We start from the raw sequence: 23,392 nt of genomic DNA on the forward strand, positions 1-23,392 counted from the left end.
TCTTTTGGTCTTTGGTCACTTTACTGCTTTGAGTTTCATGCCTTTCACATGAACATGACATGAGCTTATAGATGATGTGTGATTTCTTACCTCTGCTTCAGCATTTGCTGTTTCCAAGTGGCACATGCTGTCCTTTGTACAGGGTGGCTGTGCTTTTGTCAGTTCCGGGTTCTGTGTCATGTCCTTTGGTTTGGAGGGGAAGTCTCCACCCAGACCATCTCCAGATCTTGGGCGTGGAGGATGGTCCTTATTAGAAGTGTACTGCTTTTTCTAATAACACAAATTTCTTGCAGTAGTTGCTAATAGAGGCAGTTGTGCAGTTTAAAGATAATTTATTTAAAAATTCCCTGCTTTCAGTGAGGTACTTTGTGACTGACAGTGATTTATCTGAAACTTGGCAGCTGTGAAGCAATGATGCGGTGACACCATCTTGCATTACCTGACTAGTTTTAACGTGCCGAGTCACGTCCATCTCAGCTACCAGAACTGCTCTGGACCATGGACACTGTGACTGGGGAGTGCCAGGACACTGTGGCTGTGAGGGAGGAGGCAGACAGGATGGCTGGTGAAACAGGTCTGCTGGGAGAGTGTTACTGTTCTGGACAAGCATCAGGCAGTATCTCATGCTTAAGAAAATAATTCTCACCAGGTGGATCAGCACAACTTTAATTTTTTGCTACAAAGGTTTTTTTCCTGGAAAGCATCATACTTTTGTCAAGACAGAAATACTGGAAAAAAAGTAAATTGCACTGAAAATTTCCATCCAGATTGGCTTTGAGAATTCTTGTGCCAGTGCAAGCTTTGCTACGAGCTCTCTTTGTTTTGGATTTGAATATGTCACTTTCTATGCTTGTTAACGACTGGAGAACTGGAGCTTCCACAGTGGTGTCCCACGGTGAGCAAGGCTCGTGTGGACAGTGTCAGTCAGTATTGGCTTTGCAAACTGAGGCTCAGTTTCTGCTCACCCCTTTTACTTGGGTTTTTCCTCTCAAGCCAAGGGATCTTGTTCATCCATGTGGGACAGATTTTGTTTTGATTTCTTTATCAATAGTTTGCTTCTGAATTTTATCCACAGCAAATGGCTTAGAAAGAATTTGCTGATTTACAAACAAATAAGCCTATTTCTTTATTCTCTAATTCCTTGTGGCACATGAATTTGTTATGTAGTCATTGCTGAGGACCAGCTCTGTTCTAGGTGTTGGGATGCCTGCGCAGCTGGTGCAGGGGAGTTCTGGCTCCAATGCCAGCCTGGGAATGTGCCACCTCTGCCTTGGCTCTTGGGGGTCTGCTGCAGCCCTTGTAAAAACACTGCTGGGACCCCTGGGCCCCTTGTGGCAGCAGTTCAGCTGTGGGACTCTTTCCTCTTTCTGTGCAGGAGAGGAAGAGAGCTGCTGTCACAAGGACTAATCTCGAGGCGCTGGCTCTTCCTGTGCCGAGCCCAGCATGTCCTGTGCAGTCAGGGAGACCTAAGAATAAAAACAGTGGGTACTGCGTGTCTTGTGAACAAACACAAGTAAGGAAAACATTTCCTGTTCACAATTTTCTGCACAATCCCATCTGAGCTTTGAATATTTTATAAGTAAAAAATGTCTTAGGTACACTTGCAGTCTGGACAGTAAGTTTAATTGAACACTTGATCAAATAGTGGTTATTTAGGGAGTCTGGGGTTTTTGCCCTGTGATTTTCCCAAAGCTATAGGACTTAGGGGGGGTGACAGGAAAGAAGAGTAGAAGCTCCATGTGCTGGGAAGGGATCTGTGCCAAAACCTCTTTGCCTGCTGGAACTTCAGGTGTCACGCAGCAGCCTCTGCTCAGCCCCTCAGTGCTGCCTGTTCATCAAAACTGATTAAAACCACCCAGCACCAACTGCAGGGAGCTGGAATCCTTTTGGATGTAGACAGTGTGAGCAGCTTTGCCTGCTGCTGCTGGATCCTCGACAGGAGCAGCACAGGAAGGTGACTGGAGAAAAGCAAGCATGAGGTCTAGCTGAGGCGTGCAGTGGAGCTCTATGTGGATTTTGCACATTGCAGCACTAACTCAGAGCAGGGCTGTGCAGGCAGCAGCACTGCTCTGGAGCCTGGTTCCTTCTCCCAGCATTGATGGCATCACATCCTCAGATTCTTCGTAGTTCCTGTGTGGTGTTGTTATACTGTTTTAGATATGAGCATCTCTGACATCCTGTGATAATCAAACATTGAAAGCCTTTTCCATTTTAAACCAGGGACTTCCAGGCTAGTTTAGCATTATTTTTTAATATTATTGTGATTGTGTAACAAGCTGTTCAGTTCTAGTTTTGTGTCTGGTATAGCAGGAGGGTCATTCAAAGTAATGTGAGTTGCCCCATGAAGTGTGGTATCCCTACACTGCTTGGCTTTGTGGAGCAGAAGAAAGGCGATGGGAGGAAAAGTCCTGAAATGTTAAACATTTACTGCTGGTTTTTGGCATCTTTGTCATGTTCTACCCATTTTAGCTACTCTTCACATGTAAAAGCTGAAGGAAAAAGGCTTAGGTACATTGTTTTGGATGTTTCAGTTCAAGTCTTACATTTCTGTGCTTAACAGAAATTAATGATATCTAAAGATCATACAAAGTCCTAAAAAGAAAGAATTTTTAGGGAAAATGTTATCATGGTGCTCCATTAAGAGGGAGGGAGGGAGGGAGACTGATGCTGGGACTGACCACGAGGGCATATGGAGGGTTTGGGGCTGGCTTCCTGCTTGGTGGTGTTTCAGCATCCGTTTCCAGCGGGGAAGGAAAGTTCCCAGTTGTGCTGCGGTCTAGGACACACTCACTGGTCCTGGGTCCATCCCTGGTGTTCAGACACATCGCTGGTTTCTCTCAGGTGGTGTTCTTCTGGCCTGGTGACCACCAGATCTCACTTTGGGGTGGGCAGGGGGAGCCATACCTTTGGTGACAAGACACCCTCCGAGCGGTAGATGCAGGAGAGGCGCATGGCCGGTGGGGAGAGAGGTGGTGGCAACACCACTGGCAGGCTGTGAGTTGCGGGGGTTGCAGGCTGTGAGTTGATGGGGTTGCACATCACGGGTCTCCTAACCTCTCTCTGTGAACCCTTTGCAGCCCACGACCTTCCCCCGAGCAAGACCTCGGCGGCGGCGGCGCAGACGGGCACCCACCTGCAGTGCCTCTCGGTCCACTGCACGGACGACGTGGGCGAGGCCAAGGGCCGGACTGCGGTGCCGACGTGGAGGTCCCTGCACTCGGACATCTCCAACAGATTCGGGACTTTTGTGGCTGCCCTGACTTGAACAAAAGAAATTATTATTTTTTTTTTCCTTTTTTTTTTTAATTTCAAAGGGCCGCTACTGCTAGGTGGACTATTTTTCTAGGTTGGTACCTGCTTAGTGGCATATGGACTGGAAAGGGTTAATTTAAAGTAAACCTCAACTTTTTTTTAATCTTCTGCCACAGTATGTTACCAGTGTTAACCCTTCTGCAGTTAGCACACTTTTGCTTAAGATTTTCCTGCTAGACCACTTTTTCCCATTATTCTGTAACCTTGGCATACATTTATAGATGAGGCCTTTTCCTTTTTCATCTCAGTGTGTGTCCAAGTCACGTATGTCATAATAAGACAAAGATTCTCCTCTTCCTCCTTCTCCTCCTCCTCATTTGCTTTGTTTTTCTTTCTTCTTTTTTTTTTTTGTTTTTTCCTTTTGTTTTTTGTTTTTTGTTTTGTTCAGTGCTTAATTAGGATGGTGATCCTGAGGAGCAGCAGTTCAGGAATAAACACCAGTGAAAGCGAAATGGTCAGCATTAAATCATATGTTATAGTGACACCCAGTCTTTGCCAGTCTCATACCAACCAAGCAGTTGATGCTCTGTTGAATGTTCAGGCATGGACCTGCCCTTTCCTGAGAGAATGAGGCTCTGCTTTCAGCCTCGTTTTCCTCTGTGCCTCCTGGTGAGGCCAGGGTGCTCCTTCCTCTGAGTCTCTGGGCGTAGCCCTGGGATGGAGCTCTGTCATGAATGGGCTGGTTCACGCACAGCAGGGAAGGTATGGAGAGGTTTTTTTAAATAAGTTTAATAGTTATTATCTCTTCCTCCAAAGGCCCAGGCTCCTTCTTGCTTGCCTGGGCCTGATGGTGCTCCTGCATTTCCCACTTTACTGATAGTGGAGAAGAAAATCCCCTGCACCCTGCCCACTTTTTGCCCATTTTAGACTGCAGAAAGATGCTGTTGATTGGCAGCAGGTCCAGTGTCCCCTGCACTTGCCTGGGGGTGCTCCAGCCCCTGCCACAACAGATCCCAGTGCAGTGGCAGGGGTCAGGGATGGCCCAGGTTGGAAGATGCAGGGGACTGGGTGTCCAGGGATGGCATTTCCTAATCTGCCAGGGCAGGGAGACCTGATGTCAGAATCCTCCAAACTCATTCAAGGCCCCATTTCTGCCATACACTGAAGAACAGCGTTGCTGGATGCACACAATAAAAGGAAAGCCATACTTTCCTGCTCGGGCTAGATAATGCTCATTCAAAATGAAAGTTGGAAGCAAACCAGATAAAGCCACAGCTGACACCATGGGCTGATTCTCCAGTGGTTTTGTCACATTGTCCATGATTTGTGTCTCTGCCCAGGAGTGGCCCCATCCTGCCCTGTGCCTGCAGCTCACCTCCCACAGCTCCTGAAGCTCAGGAACAGCACCAGAGGGTTTGGTTTTGGTTGTGAAATAAAGGTTGGCCTCTCTAGGGTTATTTATTCATGATTTCACAAATTGTCCCTGCTGAAGGGACAGAGTTGAAGACTGCTTTATATTTTATCTTTGATGATTGTGCTGGGTCTTTAATTATTTTAAGGTAATATTCTTGGAGAGGAAATTCTAAAAAACCAAGGGTGGTCTGGAATCCTCACTCTCAGTCATATGTGGCTTCAGAGAGACTCACAGTGTTTGGAAATGTGATTTGAATGTGCTCTTATTAACCATGCATGGATTGATTTGAGTCTGGTCAATGAATTGACTTTGGATAAATTTGGATAGCTTTTAATCCTGGTTTTCAATTTTATTTTACTTTGTATTAAAGCTGGAGCTTCCATGAGGATGAGGATTTTTGCCCATCCTGGAGCAACTGGCTGTGGAGCTGCCTCACACCACTTGGTTTGGATCCAAAAACTGGGATGGTTTGTACCTCTGTCGGGGTGGGCAACCAGGAGTGCAGAGCTCCTCCTGCACCTGCAATAAAATGTCACCATCCCCAGTAAAGTATCTCCTAGTAATCACTGTCAGCCCCCTTCCAGAAGGTGCCTCTTTGCCGGTGATTCCTCAAGTCCTGGCTTACCTAAGTATATGTTTGATTTTAAATCCTGTCAGCAGAGCACTTGTGCTGCTGTGGGGGGCTCAGTCTGCAGCAGCGGGCCCTGGAGGTCACTGTGTTCCATCACTTCCAGCTGAAAATTTCGGCCAAGTTCATGGTCTGGTGGCATTCCTGCTCGGAGTGCAGTCCCTTGCCTTGTGCTTTGTTTTTAGTTTTTCCTGCTGCACTGAAGAGAACAGGTTTTTCAGGCTTCCTGAGGTCAGGGATGCACACCCTGTGCCACGGGAAGGAACCTGTCAGGGAACACCGAGTTCAGATGCTTTTAAAGAGAAATCCCTGTTTGAGTGGAGCTGTGGTGGCTTGGTCTCACCACCCAGTTCTGCTGGCTTATTCTCAGCAGCTTGCACTTCTCTCCTGGAGTGTTGTTCCTATCCACTTGGAACTTGCTTTCTCACTTGCTTATGGAAATGCAGAGCATAAGCAATTCCCTTGAAATCAGTGGAATCCTTTGAGGTGAGGAGGTGTCCTGAGGCCAGGGGCTTTGTCTCTAGGTGCTGAGCTGTGCAGCGTGGAGCCCTGGGTGTTGTGGCACTTGGCCACCTCAGGCTCTGCTCTGGGCAGTGGGTGCAGTGCAGGGTTGGGACTGTCAGAGAGGGAGGAGTTGAGGCAATGGCTGGCTGCGTGCTGGGCTCAGTGGCCATGCAGTTAAACTGAATCATATGGTACACACAGTCCTCTTGCTGATCTCCTCTCTGATCTTGATTGAAGGAGGTCTTGATTGAGGCAGCTGTTAGCCAGGACCAGCCCAACTTGTGCTTTTAGGGTTTTGTTGCTTTTTTGCCAAAGATCAGAACAGAAACTCTACATTCTGACCAGGACAGGCATCTTGTCCTGCTCATCACCTGGGGATGTGGTACTGACAGAATATACAGAAGGTTCAAGCTTTGTCACAGTGCTGGTGGCACCTGCAGTAATTTCATTGTACCCATTTTCTCCATTGATTTTACACTGAATGCACTGATCAGTTTTTTAACACATATAAAGTGTCAGCATGGCCTGACACAGTAAGAATAGAAATTATGTCATTTTCTAAATAATAATATTCCAACTGAAGCATGTTTGGGAGCTGTAGGTAAAAGCCAGTTGTGGAAGAGGTAAGTTGCACTCTTGTGGAGAGGGAAACTGAGGCATAGACAGCAGCAGGAGCTTGAGGGAACAGTGGCAGGGCTGCGCTGCACTGAGGTCTGACCTCTGCTTGCAGCAGAGCCCCGAGCCCAAGGCTCACTTCCTTCAGGGGCCAAGTTGGGTCAACAGTGGGAGAATTTGATCAGATACTTGTTCCCCAAATGCCTGGGAGAAACCTCCTGCCTGTGTGTCCTATCCTACATGGCTTCCAAAAGGGGGGCAGTTGGACCAGAAGCCAGAGCCCTGGGGATTCTCCCTGGCCGGCAGGTGCTGGAGGCTCCCACGCAGCCTCGGGTTTGGGTTGGGGGAGCCAGGACATCTCCCATCTCCTGCCCTGTGCCCTGGCTCCCTCTGTGTTCCCTAAAAGAAACCCTGTGCTAGGTCTGCAAGTTGCAGTGGTGTAGCAAACTGAGCAAAATTTCCTTTGCATTTCAGTTGGTAGGAGCAATCAAATACCTCTTTGCCAAAAAAGGACAGAATAGGCCTCATTTATTAACTACTCCTGCAGGTTTTCTCCAGATCACATTCTCTTGGGGTTGCTTGCTGTCTGCTGTTTGAGCATCAGTAAGGGGCTTAAGGCTTGTTACTTAGTTAAGGTTTTCACGGTGTCTGAGGGTGGAAGGGGATGAGCACCAGAATTCTGTCACCTGGATCACCTGGGGAGTCGTGCAGGTCCTGTGGTCTCCATGGTCACTCTGGGGCTGGCTGGCCCTTGGGAACCTTGGGTGGGACTGGACTTCCAGGCACCACCACCAAGACAAAAAGTTACAGTTTTGGGAGATGGAAGGGATGAGGTGAGCACAGCAGTGGGATGGGCACTGGGTGGGTGGGTTGGACAACAAATCAAACTGGTACCTTTGACTTATTTTTGTTAAGCTGCAGCGTAGGGTTTTGTCAGCTACTGGATTCACAGCTGTTCAAGGGATGGTGTGTAAGAGCATAATCCATTTTTGTAGAATTGTTTCTTCTTTAATGCTTAAGGCTAATGGAGGAAATAGTCTAATTTTGTCTTAGAAATTCTCTATTAAAATTGTTGCTTTGAGTCCATCCGCTCATAGGTTCTGACTGATGAAACTGCAGGTTCTGATTTCCGGCAGTTATAACTTTATCACTATTCACTACCCAAGAATATTACAGCTTTAAAACAGCCTTAAGCAAAAGGATATTATTTCTTTGTACTAAATTTGGTTCATGGAAAAGAAAAAAAAAGAAACCTCAAAACACTGGTAATCCGTACTGCATTAGCAAACTCTTCTGAAAAATGTTATTGCACATGTAAAATATGAAAACTTGACTCTGCTGTGTGTTAGGCAATCCTGTAATCTTTTTTTTTTCTTTTTTTTCTTTTTTTTTTTTTAATTCTTGTTAAATTCATTTCCTAAATGCTTGGTTGGAAGACTGTGACGATAGCTCATGAAATTGAGTGTTATTTTTCTTTCTTTTTTTTTAAATATGTAAAGTGCAGTCTTCTGTATTCCTGCATATTGTACATATCTGTATATGTTTTACTGAGCAACTAAATAACAATAAATATGATGTTAATGGTGGCTACTCTATATTTCATACCAGGTTTGTTGATTTTTTTAGCAAGTCCTTTTTCCCAGGGATGTGAAGAAGTGAATGGATGCTGTTCATATTCAGGTAAGCCCTGGACCTTGTGATGGGAACAAATTTGTTCATGATTTGGGGAAACTCTCAACCATTGGGGCACCCTGGGGCTCCTGGGAGGTTTGGGGTGCACTTTGCTTTGCTGATTCCTCTCTGCCATCAGTGGTGTCCCTCTGCTCAGCAGGATTGGTGGGTTTTAAATTGTACTTCTTTTTGATCCTGAGGGAGGAAGAATAGCAGTGTTCATTGCATCTGTGCAGTCCCTGCTCTGCAGGGAAGCCCATGGAAGATAAGACCTTTCCTTCCTCCCTGAATCTGAGGACTGGCTGGGCAGCAAAAGCTTCTGGTGCTCCTCATTCCCATGGTGACCACCCCCAGCCTGTCCTCAGAGGCACTGCAGGATGGTGGCCTTGTCTGTACTATGAGGTTGTTGGTACCCTCTGCTGCTGGGGGGTGGAGATGTCTGTGCAGCTCTGCTCAGATGCTGCCATGGGATCTTGGGGCTGTCCTGCTCTCTGTGTCCCCTCTCTCTGTGGCAGCATCTTTCTTTCTCCTTTGGTCACTGGAGCTTGTCCAGAGGGGCCAGACCATGCCTGGAGCTGCTGGGCAGTGGCAGCAGCCCCCGGGGCAGCTCCCCAAGCCCCCAGCCCTGCTCCTGCGTTGTCTTAGTTGTTCAGTAAAACTGACCACGAGCTCTGTTAATGGTTGGATTAACACAACTCCTCCAGCACACGAGGCCATTTCTTGGCTCCCAGATCTCCCACTGTGCAAAGGCTCCTTTGCTTCTGCCAGCAGCTGGAGCAGCTCCTGCTCCAGCATGCTCCGCCCCAAGCTCCTGCAGCAGGAGCTCCCTGTTCACTGCACATCACATTAACAGATGAAAAACAACTGGCTGGTCTTTGATTTCTGCTCTTGACACTGGCTTTACTTGTCACCTGGTAATGTCACCTCTGCTGATGCTGGCATGGTGCCTGCATATCCCAAACATTCACCTCCATCCCAGGGCACTGTGCTCAAAGGCTCACCTGGTCCATGCTAGAGTTAAGCATGGATTATAGTTTATTAAGCAAAGAAAAGCAAGTGGTTGGTCTTGGAGCTTTTACAGTTCTTGCTCTCCTAATCATTTCCTGTGGCCTGTGACTGTGCTGAGAGCTGAAATCTGTCTGTAGCTGCATCTCTCTGCCCAAGCCATTTAACTGATTTAATTATGTCCTTTGAGTTACTTTCTGCATGAGGCTTTGGAATTCCTGTCACGGAGGAGACTCTGTAAATATGTGTTATATGTTCAGCAGTCAGGAATCCATTGGCAGTGCAGCTGGATCCCATGTGCTGAGATCTGCTCAGCTCCTCTGTGGCCACCATGTGTGGCTGCTGGGCAGTTCTGCCCCTGCAGTGCCAGCCAACATTCCTGCAGTGCTTTTGGGGGCTCCTGTGTGTGATCCAGAGTCGTTTAAACCCTCTCTTCCCCTGCTGTTTGGGTGAGCTGCTTGCAGCTGGCTGCTGGTACTATGACAGTACAGCAGAAGGCATCTCTCTCCATAAAAACCAAGGTAAATAAACACAGGAATGAAAGTTGGAGTCAATGACATCCTTTTGACTAAGAAAGTTGTTAGAAAGTAGAATCCCATTATAATGGGTTTCTTTTAATATCAAGTATTTCCAAAATCCCTAGATGATATTCCTGAAGTGGTTACTCTCCTGCCTGGGAGACAATTTGTAGCTCCCCCAGCAGTTTAGCATTATGGCCAATAACATCACATATATTTTGCTTGTAAAATGTTTATATTTTGCTTGTAAAATGTTTAAAAACTCTCTGCTCAGGAGAACTCTGTGAGGCTGTGCCTAGAAGTCAGAGGAGTGACTGGAGGTGATGTCTCTTCTAAGCTCTCCTTTCTGAGATGTTGCCAGAGCTCAATAATGACAGTGCAGGAAGTGGAGGTGACAAGACCTGAAGAAAATCATGTAGGTCATCTTTGGTTCATTACTGCAGGGCTGTGCCCTGTTTTCTAGTGCCCAGAGCTCTGACCTGCACAACCAAAATGGACAGGGTGGCGGGGGTCCTTAACCTTTTAGTGAAAAAGAATAAAAGCAAGCAACCAAACATCCCTTTATTCCAGCTGTGGAGTGGGGATGATGTTCAAGGTGATGGAAGGGGATCCATGGCTGCCTATTTCCAGCACTGGCAGGTAGCAGTGGGTTTGGGCCCTTGCCAAGCCTGGATGGGTGGTGACAGGGGTGCTCTGACAGGACCTTGGGGGTCCCTGGTCTTGGGATAGCAGGTGGTGGGATACGGGAGGTGGGATCTGTGGCTCCTTTGTGTTCTCACTTGGTCATGGACATGTGTCACCATGTCACCGTTGCTGAGCCTAGTTATTTCTGTTGAAGTGTCACCCTAAATATTGAAACACTCATTTCAGCCTCCACCTGGAAGGAGGCTGAGAAGTTTGGTGCACTGAGGGCTCATGTTCTGCCAAAACATCCTCCTGCTTTGGGGTTAACTGATGGAGAATATTCAGGGCTGAGCTTTGGGAGGTGGGAACTTTGCTCAATTTCCTTTTATCCTCTGCAAAATGCCCCTGTCTCCCTTCCCCCTTTCTTCCCCCCACCCCCTTTTCTCTTTATAAAGCTGGAATTCTTCCAGACTCTGCTCTGGGCTTGCAAGAAAACTTTACTGTGTAAATTTGCTCTTTGTGTTGGGAGTCCTTTGTTTAAACAGCATTGTGAGCTTGCTGGGGAGGGATGGAAAGAGGGGGAGCTGGGAGGAAGAATTTGAAAAGCCCTGACCCCTGATGAATAAAATCCAGCACATTAACACATTCTTCAATAAATTCATGATTGCAGATAAGGTGGGAGTCCCCAGGGCCGGGCTTTTCATTAACCCCCTGCTGACTAACCCAAACAGACGGAGTGTTTTGTCAGCGCTAGGACAAGCAGAGCCCTTTTGTGGTGGAGGGGCCGGGTGAGCATGGGGAGCGCTCCTCCAGGAAGCCAGGTTACAAAATGGGACTCTATTTCAGAACAAACTCCTTTTGGTTAGTTTGATGAGATTACAGAAAGGAAAAGGCTTTAACAAGGGGCTTATTGAAGCTAAGTAACTGTTCTGAATACAGTGAGGACCAGGGCAGAAAACATATGATTCCCAAGTAAACAGGCGCCTCAACAGCATGGCTGAAACAACAGAGCTGGACATGGTCCGTGGGGTTCTCCTGAGACATGAGGGAATGCCTGGAGACATGAATCTGTGTGGGAGCCCTGCAATAAGTTGTGCACAGCACCCAGCACAGCAGGACACTGCTGGCCAGGGCTGCCCTGCACCCTGCACTGCAGGGCTGGGCTGGAGAGTGGCATTGGAGGGACAAGAGCACCATGTCCACAGTGTGAGGTGTGCCTTGTCCAAGGTTTCAGCCTCTGAAACCTTATTTGTTCCTCTGGTGGAAAGCTTGCTCCAGGAAATATTTTGCTTTTGTGGAAACCTATCCCCAGAATGCTTCCCTCCCACTTTAGGGAGGTCTTCTGGGTTGTTTATTAGAATACCTACATTTTTGAATGATCTGAATTCTGTGCCTTGTGTTCCCAAGTTTCAGTTTCTGCTGACTGCTGGTGATGAGGCTGTGCTTTTCCTATTCTGCCCACCCTCTCAGGAGGTAACAACTTGTGATGGACTCCAAGCTTTTCACAGAGCAGCTCGTGCCCAGGTGAAGTGAATCCCGTCCTTTGGGAGTAAACTCCTGCACATGTGCACCCAGGACCAGGTGGGGCATGCACACCCCTCCTGCAGAATGCACATCCCACTGGAAAGCACACAAGAGCTGCAGTGCTGGGGTTGGGTTGCAGCCCCCAGCAACTCCCACCTGAACTCTGCAGGCCCAGCCTTCCTCCACTGCTGTGTTTTTGGTGTGCACTTTCATTTATCTGCAAGATACGATTTAAAATTATTTGCCATTGCTGCTAACAGAAGCTTTTTGCTAATTTCCATGGAAAATAATTCCTCTCTTTTAGGGGAACTGAAGTGTTCCAGCTGACTGCTCCTGGCCCCATCAGCATTGTGTCTCCTCTCCTAAATGCAAGGGTAGGTGCTGGGTTTGATGCCTCAGAACGTGACTGGTGCAGCCTTCACTCTGTGCTGAGCTCCTGGCCTGGGCTGCCAGCAGCTCTCTGGTGATATTGGGGAAGTGGTTGACAATTTAAGCCTGCAATCCCTTGTAAACAAACACTGTGTCTGCTGTGTCCTTCTCTCCCAGCAGCAAACATGGCAGGGGCTCCTTTGCACTCTGTGTGAAACTATTTATATTTCTGATGTTAATAAAGATAGAGAAATATTGTATTTGTATTAAAATCAAATTATCTCAATTCATGGACCCTCAATGTCCCTTATTCTTGATGCAGTGAGATTAAACATTTTCAGTTTCCCTAATTAATGGCCCACACCCTCATCTCTGAGAAATCTGTCTGGCTGAATGCTGCGCATGGATTTTGGCCTGAAATGACCCAGAGGAATAACCCTAACCTCAAACCCTAATCCATGTGCAAACAACCTCCAAAACCTGCTGGCCTTATAAGCTTGATACTCCTTATCAAGGCTCTTGCTTAGGAGCCCAGGTAAAGGCAGCCCCACGTGTGAGAGATTGCTGCTGCATTAATGCAATTTTTTATTTTACTGTCACTTCATCTCATTGACAAGAAGTGTCTGGAAGAGAAAAACCTTATTGTTTGGGTACATAGAAATGATGGGTTCAGGCTCTGGCTGTGGGTCTCTGTGGTCTGTCTGCCTTGTGCCAGGCTAAGGAGCATTTCCCTCTGAATATCCCTCCTCAAAGCCCTCTCTCCCCTCGCTGCTGGCAGAGCAAAGGCAGCAGTTTAATGGTTTGAACACATGGCTCTGCTGGGCTGACATGTTCAACTGGAAGGAGCAGTCACTGCTCCTTCCCATGGAAAATCCATCTGTTCCCCTGCATTCCCTGGTGTGTGGGGTCTCACTGCTGGGGCAGGGGGACAGGGGAGTGGGTATTATTTGCTGTGCACCCTGCTCAGCTGAGTGACGCTGTGCATGCTGGAGGTGCAGAAGAGGGGGTGCTCAGGCACGTTCCCTCCCCTTCCTCTCCCTTCATTTGCTATCTGAGACTTTGCTTTGTAAGAAAAGGCTGGTTTTTACGTTGAGGCTGTTATTTATTCCCCTCAGCTGTGCTCATGCTTGCAGAGCCTGTGAAGCCCCTTGGAAGAGCTCCATGGGCAGCCTGTGCTGGAGAGCCGGGGCTGGGCTTGGCAATGGGGGCTGCAGAAGGGGTTTGTTCAGGGTGGAGGTCTGGGGATTAATCTGAAGACAAAGTTTTGTGTTTCTTTTCCCCTGGAATAATTTAAGTTTGGCTCTTTCCAGGCACCGGAAACCCTCCAGCAAAACTTGAAGGGATGATTGTAGGGCAGAAGGAGTGTGCTCACCGTGCCCTAGCCAGGTCCAGGACTCCCAGTCCTACAGACACACAGGAGTGGGGTTTTGTGAGTAGTGGTCCTGCTTGGCTGAGGTCTGACCATCCTGGCAGGATTTCTGTTTCGGGTTGACCTCCCTCAAGCACTGGTACTGTGCCCATGCTGTGGGCTGGGATGTTTTCTCTCCATCCTGGGCAGGCTGTTGTTGTACACTCATTAGCTGATCACACCTGGCCCTTTGCTGGACTAGTTGGATAGGGGACAACCTGGATGCTGCATCCTGGTGTGCCACTCTGTCCACTGTGGCTGCACATCTCATCTGCTGTCCCTGTGGCTGCGGCATCTCCACGGTGACACACGGCCAAGGGAATGACACAGGTAGCTCCCAGCCTGCAAACAAAGGCATTTCATCTTAATTTGAGCTGTTCAGAAGTATCTCTTTTCCTGTGATTTATGGAGCAGGATCAGGCCAGGAGGCCCAGGTGGGTCCTGCAGAGCCCACAGGGCGTGACCTGGGTTGGAGCCCAGTGGGGCCAGCAGAGGCTGTGATGGGGCTGCCTCAGCCTCCCAGCACTTTGAAGGCTGTTTGTGTTTGATGGGCTGATGCGTGTCAAATGCAATCCAGCTTCCCACTGTCTGCTCTGGCAGCCCCCTGAGGTTGGCCTTTGACAGATAAAGCACCCCCTCCCCGAATTTCTGATTTCACACTGATGCACAAACATTCTTTGGCAATTTGAGCCCATTGTATTAAAGTAGTTAAATTCCTTAAGCATGTGCCTCTGAGATGACAGTGGTGATATTCATTGCAGAAATACTGGGGTGGTGGCAGTGCTGGCTCTCTGGCTGTGCCAGACCTGTAGCAGTGATGGACCCTGAGCCAGTGGGAACCCTCCAGAGGCTGTGGATGAACCACGGGTCCACGAAGCTGTGGACACTACACGGGATATCCATGCTGCCTGCAGTGCTGCAATATGCACATCTCTGCTCTCCTTCGTCCTTCCTGTGCAGGAGCAGCCACACTGGCCATGAGAGCAGGAGCTTTGTGTGTGTGTGAATGTCTTTCTTGCATAGTGCCTTTGTGCTGGACCTCAGAGAAATCACTCTGCCTGTCCTAATGGCAGTGTATTGTGGGACTTGGCTATTGGACCTGGTCTGTAAGCCTCCTTTTCCAGCCAGGAGTGCCCAGTGAGTCCAGGAATAGCCTGGAAATCAGGAAAAAAGGTCTCAGAAAGGGAAGTAGCTTTGGCAAATGGAGGAGTTGAATTGTTCTTTGCTAAGTGGAAGAGCTGGAGGGGGCACCATTGCTGGGATGTGTTACAGTCCTGCCTCTCCTCTGTGAGCCCCCGCCTCAGAAACTGCCCCATGTGATGGAGTCACTTGTGAGTTAAGATTTTGTTTCAAATGTCTTAAGTTATTATTGATGCTTGAAAAGGTTACATCTGCAACCCATTTTCTATGTCATTGACGTTCTTTTCTGACAAATAATTTCAGAAATATGCAGCAAAATGTTTTGGCCCACAACCACTGCAGCTCACCAAGTGTGCAGCCCAAATCTTTACACATTTTGTACAAAAAAGCTTTAACTCCTCACGTTCTCTCACAGCTCTGCCTGCACAGGCAGGCACAAGGAGCACACAAAGTGCTTGCTGCTGACCAGACCTTGCTGCTTATGCAGTGCCCAGGTGGGTGATGAGAGGCATGTGGGCACAGGGTATGGGCAGAGGATCTCTGCTCCCTTCCTGCTCTCTGCCATGGGTTGGGCTGTGAAGGGCTGACCATGTCACTCTGTCAGTGCTCAGTGCAGGATGGAAACACAAGGGAAACAAACTGGTAGATGACTGGTTGTAGTCACAGCCACATCTTTAGTTCCAGAGAAACACAGATGGGGAAGGGAATATTTGGTGGTGGTGCCAATCCTTTTTAGTTTTGTTGATGCCCAGGATTTGATGTGCAGGTGTTATGGGGTTGCAAGACCTTGAAGAGCTTCAGACAACAAACCTGAAAGGGAGAATTCAATCATTTTCCTGGGGTAGTCAGACCCTGTTTGCCACTGCTCCCTACCATGGTGTCAGTGACTGCAGCCAGGCACGCTGCTCCTGGGCTCACAGGAGCATCCCAGACTGCTCCATGCAGAGGGACAGGCTTCCCAGCTTCCCAGCTGCTGTCACAGCATGGGGATAATTTCAAATATGATCCAGATCTTTTGAATGAGAAAGCAGTAAGTGTCCTTGACTTTGTGGTTAATGCCCAGGTGTGTGAAGGTGAAATGTGAGACTTGCCTCCTAGGAATCATCATCAAAGCCAAGCATCATTCACGTGGTTTGCTTTGGAAGGTGGAAATTGTCTCTTTACCAAGCACTGCCACTGTCCAGCCTAGCATTTGTAACAGATGGGAGCTTTTACAGTGCTGCTCAGACAGAGCTGTGACCTCCTTCTGGTCTCATTAAATGTTAGGCAATTGACACATTCTCTTCTGTTATCTGAATTTGCAGCCTGGCTGAGAAAGGTGCTGCTGCAGCGAGCTGGGTGAGGTTAGATGTCATCTGAGTGTCTCTGCTTGATGTGCCTTTGCAGGCAGAGCTCAGCAGGAACTGTGCTATTGGGATGAAAGCCACAGCTTAACCTATGGGCGGTTTGAAATAACTTCATTGTGGAGTGGTATCCAGAGTGAAGATGGGACTCCACAGGAACGCTTCCCTTTCCCCAGCTTGCCTTTGTTGTTGCTGCTTTGGTGAATATTAAGAGGGGTTGCTGACCCTTGCAAGCCCTCGACCTTTGTATCTAAAGGCTGGTGGAGAAGAGCCTTCTTCTCAAGCTCGCCCAGCCAGTCTTTCCCCAGCACTCTCCTTTCTTTGCCAGCGTGACCCCATGGAAATGCGAGCTATGGAAATGCACCTTCAGAGCTGCCACCCTGGGAGCAGGCTCCTGCACTTCCACCGTGTGTGGCTGACTGCTCTGCTTTGCATCCCTCAGGCAGGGTCATGTCTTCCCTGGGATGGGAATCTGCAGGTGGTCTGGCTCACATCCTGCAAGACAGACCCTGTTGGTCAGGGCGATAAGAATGATGGAAAAGTGCAGAGGGGACTTATCTGGGAAAACGTGGGAGGCACATGGCTAAAGGGTCCACCTAGGCCTCAGGGAACAGTACAGGAATGGCTGTGGTGGCTCTAGTGGGTGGCTGGTCTGTGCACAGCATTGCTGCTTTCCATTTGGAATGCAGGACCATCCAGGGACTGTCTCTGAGCTGAACAGTGCCTTCAGGAACGGGGTGATCAGAGCTCGATGTTTCCCAGAGTGGGACACGTGTCTCCTGCAAAGCCGGACTGTCCTGCAAATGGCATGGGAAAGGCAAAGAGCAGTGGAGCAAATCTTTTGTCCCTTTGCCCCCCTGTTCTTGCCACTGATGAAGCAGTGAGGTGTGAGTGTGATGTACCTTGTCATCAGTGGCCGTCGAAATCTGATATTTACTGAGAGCCTGTGCAGTGGACAGGGAGCTGGAAGCTCTGGCTTCAAACCCCATGCTTTAGCAGCTAGTTGCTTCTTTTTGTGTTTTATGAGAAGGTGCCTAGTGAAGCAAGACAATAACTTTAAAAACTGGATTCCTTTGGTTAACACAGCTGTTTTGAGCCCTCCAAGTCTTTCTCATGGCTCTGAGGAAGCACAATGTAAAGGCAGATTGTGACATAACAATACCAGTAACATAACGATAGCAGGCTGTCTCTTTTGTCTGTATTTGGAATGCTAATGACAGTTAATATTTGTCCTTCAGCTAACAGGAGTTTATTTTCTTAAAATTTTCTAGCTTACTGTAACTGAGTTCATATATTTGTATTTTACACTTGTATTTTTTCCCTTACTTTTCTTCTTGTTCTACAGTGCTGAGAGTTTCACATCGTACTATCTTCTTTTCATGTGGAATCATGTCTGCAAGTGGAAATGTAGCTCCTGTTCTTGCAGCTCAAGCTGTGAGAGCTCTTTGCAGAGGAAGGCATGTCATGCACAGCCTTTCGCAAGGTCCCTGCCCCGTCAGGTCTTGAGATTCTTTGAACTTCTCTCCCTTTGGGGATCTGTGCTTTGCTGCCTAAGAACTGTCAGAGGATGTTACTGTTTTCCTCTGGTTGGTGAGGATGTTCCCTAAGATGTGCTCCCATTAATCCAGCTGCATTAGGAAGCGCAGTGCAAGGCTCACACTGCTGAAGTGAATCTGGTCCTGGTACTGGAGCCCCTGTGATGGACAGTAATGAGATACCAAGTGGATTTGCAATGAAAACCCAACTGGCTGTGCATGCAGGGCAACAGGACAGCAGCTGCTGTCACCTCTCGTTTTGCAAACACTAGCAGCTATGAGGATTTTTTAATGTTTCATGATATTTAAGGAGGTTTTGTTTCTAAAATCTGGTAAAACATCTCCCAGGCTCCCTGCTGTGCAGTATCTGTCAGCCTTTTGGGATCAGTCAGTATTCATTTGAGACCCTTGGGAATTTGTTTGGATGTTATGGTGCTGAACACAGTTTGTGTGTCCAGACAGACAGAATCACTGTGTATGTTCTCCTGCGTGGAATCACGGGTGTTTCTGTGTGTCTCTTAGAGTGTCGTTCAGTGGATGCCCATAAGACAGATGTGCTAATGAAGGGGTAGGACTTTTTGAGGAGGAAGTGGTGGAGATGAATTCCTCTTCCAGGCTGTCGGAAGAAGGGACAAAATTTATATACTGTCTGGAACACTCTCATTCTGATTGCCAGAAGCTTCCCGATCTGTAGCCTGGGTTTATTCCTGGCCTGCTTCTTTCTCTGTGTTCCCATGACAGCTTCTCATCCCTCCAGTTTCCATAAGGCTTTTCTTTCCCAGTAGTTTTCTTTCTCTGTACTGTCAGTGAAGCATCCAAACACACTTATTTTGGAGCCTGAGCAATGCTAGCATCTCTCGTGGGGTTGACTCTGCAGAGCTTTGTGGGTCCTGGTTGCTTTGCCCCTGTTCTGGTTGGCCTCATTTCCCCAAGCCTGGATGAGTGGCATCTAGAGGTTTGCAGGTTTGGTTTGCAGCTGTAAGAGATGAGGAAATATTAAAAACAATAAAAATGTGGAAAATAGTGGAGTGAAATGTCTGTGCAGTCTAGTAAAGGTAGAAGGGATCCTCCATAGGTGTTTTTAGGGTGTGCTCTGCTCCTGGCATGTGAGCACACAGCACTCTCCTGCAGGAATGTGTCCCCTCTCCAGTCAGCACTCAAGTGTTTTAGAGGAGGGGAATTAATTAAAATGACTTGATAGATTTCTTGCTTGGGTGTAATATGAACTGTATCCTCTGAGTAAGAGGATTTGTGATCTGCTGGTGGGCAGAATTGCCATCTATTTCCCCTTGTTGTTGAAGGTCTAATTGAGCTTTCTGACTGTAAGGAGATCGATGCACACAGGCTTTGATGGAGCTCATCTCACAGAACGCCTCTTCCTGCCAGAGAACACGACATGAAAATGAGTGTCAGGTTCAGGGCTGAGCTCAGCTCCTGGCAGGAGCAGGTGAGAGCCAGGTTTGCAGCCCTGGAGCTGCATGGAGCCACGACTGCTGGGGAGCAGAGCAAGGCAGTGCTGACTCCAGTGGCCCATCTGCCTGTCCCAGGGTGCTGCTGCATCCCCAGGGGTCACAGGGGGAGTAAAGTGGGGATTTGCCCAGATGAGGAATGAGGAAATTTCTCAGCTTTAAATGAGACTTCTGTACTTTTCTCAACAACTAACAATAGTTTTCCCTTGTATTCCCAGGCTACCTTCCTGAACCATGTACTTATAACCATGTTTTCTGTGGTATTTTTCTCAATGAGATAATGTAAAATGCTGCTGCTACCTCAGGTTAGCTTTATGTTTGTGGGAAGATCATTAAGTTCAAGCTATAACCACAGCTAAAAAAATATATTGCTCCTTAGACCTTCGGTTCATTGCCCTCCACAAAAAAAAAAAATGACAAAATGAAGATCATCTTCCAGGAAGGTTTAGATCAGGAGAGTGCAGTGCTGAGGTGCAGCTCTCCTCTCTGTTGGGGAAAGCTCCCACTCAGATGTTGCATTTTTAATTCTGGTCATTTCTTATGTAATTTGCAGAGTAGGGGCAAGATCAATAGAGTCGCTTTGTAAATTGGTGATAGGAAACATAATTAACAGTGTTAAGGATTTAGCTAACAGTGTTGGTTAGGAATCCTAAATGACCTAATTTGTGACATGGCTTTTGGCTGGGGATTTGGCTGACATAATCAGGTGTCAAGCAAGACACCTGTCACTCGTTCATGGGTGGGAATTTGGATTAATCTGAAAAAAAGCAAACACCTGTGAAGGGTGTGTGAGCTGCTGTTGATAGGAGGAGGGGCTCTGAGGCATGAGTCACTTTTAGACCCTTAAGGTTAAAATCCTGCATGGCAGAATGTGGGGGTATTTTGTGTGAGCTATTGATGTGATGATGATCCTTGGCAAGAAGTTGCATGCTGAAGCTTGAGGTCTGCCAGGAGGGTGGGTCAGGAAGGTCTCATGTGGTACTTGGGCAAAGTGGAGGGCTGTGGTGGTGTGCTGGGAGGGCAGTTTGTTTTCCCTGTTGCAGGGTGCTGGACTGCAGCAGGGAGCCACTGTCTGATGTGGGTTTGGGGATGGCAGCACATGGACAGCTCTCCTGCACTGCTCCTGCCTGACATTTGTCTCAGACAGCTGTGGGCAAGCCCTGAGCTTCTGGAAGGCCTTCAGGAGACATCCTGCATGGAGCACTGTGCAGCCCCCAGCTGAGCAGAGCCATCTGCCCAGCATGGCTGCACCTGGAGAATGTGTCTGCAGTTGGGTGTCCCCATTGTATGACAATCTGCATTTTCACATGTGTGAAAGCACAGCAAGGGAGGATTGTGCCTCATCTCTAGGCTGGGAGTGTTTGAGCTCCCCATGCCTGCCATGGCGCTGATGTTCTGGAGGATCTCCTTGGCCCCTACAGCACTGGCTGGGTGCTGTGCTCAGAGCAGGGCTGCTGTTGGGGTTTTTTGGGTCATTTTTTCCCTGGGTGTGCTGTGTGTCTGTGGTGAGAGCAGGGAAGGCCAGAGCTGGTTGGCTCTGTGAGCCTGGGGGAGGCCTTTCCTTGTGTGGGGCTGATGGCTGGGCCTGAGGGCGCTGCTGCAGGCCTGAGGGCGCGCCCAGGGCCCCAGGGCGCTGCTCTGGGCGCTGCCCTGGGCCCGAGGGCGCTGCTGCAGGCCCGAGGGCGCTGCCTTGGCAAAGAAGGTGCTGCTTTGGGCCTGCTGGTGACACAGGCTGGGGCTGGCCGTGCCAGACCTCCCTGCCCACCCTGCCTGCTCAGGCAGGGGCTCGGTGCCCGGCCCCGTGGCTGTCTGCTGTCATGGCCACAGTTTTATTGGTGCTGCAGCTCGGCTGTGGCCCCTCTGTGGAGGGGCTGTGCCCATCTCGCCCATTCTTTGGAGGCGCGGTGGGGGATGGCACTGGTTGCTTCCATGCTGCTGCCTGCTGGGCCTGGATGTGACATTTGGCTGGTGCTGCCAGGCCACCAGGACTGTGGAGTTCTTTCTGTGCAGCTTGTTCTCCTGGGGCACAAATTGCATCTCTTAAAGCACTTAATAAACTAACAATGGCTTGAAAGGAGGCAGTGAACAGAGTGGCATCCCTGGGAGGCAGTGAAGGGCTGGAGGAGGAGAACCTGTGAGGAGGGTGGGCACAGAGCTGCTCTCAGGAAGGTGCTGGCTGCTCCTCTGGTTCCCTGTGGCCTCACACACTCTGAACTGGTGGTTCATGATCCCACTGCACATTGGGAAGCAGAACCTGAGATTTAATTCTGTGTTGCAGAGGGAGGGAATGTACTGAAGCTCTTCCTTGGACTGATGTGGGACGGGGACTTTGGGCAATAAATAATGTGATGACACCAGGACTTAGGTGCTTGTTGAGCTGCATTGATTTCATTCAAAGGGCCTGGCTGTTGTATTGATCTGGGGCTTTCTGTACCTGCAGAGCCTGGGGAGTGGGCAGGCTGGTCCCAGGCACACATGGGTGTATGTATGATGTTTTACCAAAGCCTTTTGGTGCTTTGCATGCAGTTGCTCAGCAGCTCTGGGGTGTTTGCTCAGGTGCATGTGTAGGGGAAGCATCTCCCCAAAGGGTCATGCAGTTAATCATTGCTAGCTGCCCATAATGGATGGGTGAGCAAGAACCTCTGTATCTGCTTATAGACTTTAATTACTCCCCTGTAATTGAGCCAATGCACAGGCTAACCTAACAGAAGTAAAACACCATTAACTGCCCCATCCCCACCCCAGACCAGGCTGTTTTTTCCAGACATTTATCCCAAGCCAGAACCACTTGCCACTGTAATAAGGGAAGCAGCAGTCTTCAGGGTCACTTACCCTCCCTGGCTGTGCCAGGCCTTGTTCCCCCCCTGACCCTCTTGGCTAACCTCCTCATTCTTAAAGGGGGGCTCTCCTCTTGTCTCTCAAGGGCTAAACTTGTTAAAATGAATCACATTTGGCATATCTCCCCGTGGTGCCTCTCCAGATAAAAGTGGTCCCAGCTCGCATGCTCTATTTTTGTTTTGTTTCTGTATGTGGCAATTTTCTCTATACAAAACCCTCTTTTGTCAGTTTGTAGAAGAGATTATGGGGAGACAAGAGCCCGCCTTTTTTATATCCATCTTGCACTTTCTCATGGCTCCACGGATGGTATTGTTCATGGCCAAGGAACAATGACATTTTTCTGTTCCCATATCTGATGTGATTAAAGGAGCTGCAGAGCAGAAGTTACACTGAAGATTATAATGAACAGAGGAGACCTTGCTACTGGACAGGAGATGCAGGGGAAGATTTTAGCCCTGGATTTGCTTCCTGTAAAAAAAAAAACAACCAAACCCCTTTTTTCTAATCTGCAGAAAATGTCTGAAATGATGCTCTGGTGAGGCTCTAAGTGGACAAAGTGCATCCTGCCTGTGCTCTCCTGGCTGTGGTGTTGGGCTCAATGTGTGAGTGGCCACCCTCACTCCCCAGGGAGCTGCCTCACCACGTCTGGGAGAGTGCTTTTTGACCAAAAAGTACAAGGAAGAGGCTTGCCAGCAAGCTCTTAGGCTGGGGGCTCTAGTCCTTTTAGAAAGACCAAAGAAGACGCTGTGCTTAAAAATTTTTATCTGAAAGGACCAGAGATGTCTGTGAAAGAGCAGGAGCTGGGAAAGCTGGTTCTGCATGGCTGGGCTCCTTCCCATGAAGTCCTTAACAGCCAGGAGGGACCTCCTGGGGGGCTTTGGAAGGGGCTTGAAAACTGCTGAGGGTTTTAAACCTTGTTTTTTTTGGGAAATAGCATTTCTGGGTATGCTGGCTGTTCTCTGCTGTGAGAGTGGGAGCTGCAGGGGCTGCTGAGTTAATGTGAAGAGCAGTGACAGGCCTGTTCTTGTGCAGAGGGGGTACACTGGAGCACCTGGGGCTGCAGGCACCAGATACAGTCTCACACTTTTATTTCAGTTTCCAGAGTTGTGCAAGAAGGGCATCTGAGGTCTTTTGGTGACTGGTGTCCTTGCACAGAATTAGTCACCCCAGAGCTGGCATCAGGAGGGAAGGACATGCTTTGTATTGCAGTTGTGCTCTCCACACACAGTTTGCTGTACACATTTGCTTTTCCTCTTGATAACTTCTCTGTGGACTCTTGCAGCAGAAGCAGTATTTACCAATGCATATTCGATCTGCTGTGGGATGCTGGGATGCACAGCTGGAATACTAAGCTGTCTCCATCATGAATGGACAGAGAGCACAGCAGGCTCTTGCAGGAGGCCCAGTTTCATAGCAGCACGAGCACTGCAGCTGCAGAGCCTGTGAAATCTGTTCCCAAATGCTTTTGGGTATGCCCACCCCTGCTATGGCTGTGGGAGGCCTTGTTGGGTGGCTGAGGCTCCCTCTGGTCTCCC

At 48.6% G+C, this 23,392-nt stretch overlaps 1 protein-coding gene across 1 annotated transcript in view; it reads left to right on the forward strand.

The window, feature by feature from the left end:
* The window catches only part of MN1 (MN1 proto-oncogene, transcriptional regulator), a 34,520-nt gene extending 26,521 nt beyond the window's left edge, over positions 1–7,999 (forward strand). The window contains exon 2 of the mRNA XM_030230093.2: positions 3,078–7,999. Coding sequence (XP_030085953.2) covers positions 3,078–3,265 — 188 coding nt within the window. The 3' untranslated portion in view covers positions 3,266–7,999. The remainder of the gene's footprint in view (positions 1–3,077) is intronic.
* The last annotated feature ends 15,393 nt before the right edge of the window (positions 8,000–23,392 follow it).

This window comes from Serinus canaria, chromosome 15, assembly GCF_022539315.1.
Source record: "Serinus canaria isolate serCan28SL12 chromosome 15, serCan2020, whole genome shotgun sequence".
Classification (NCBI taxonomy): domain Eukaryota; kingdom Metazoa; phylum Chordata; class Aves; order Passeriformes; family Fringillidae; genus Serinus; species Serinus canaria.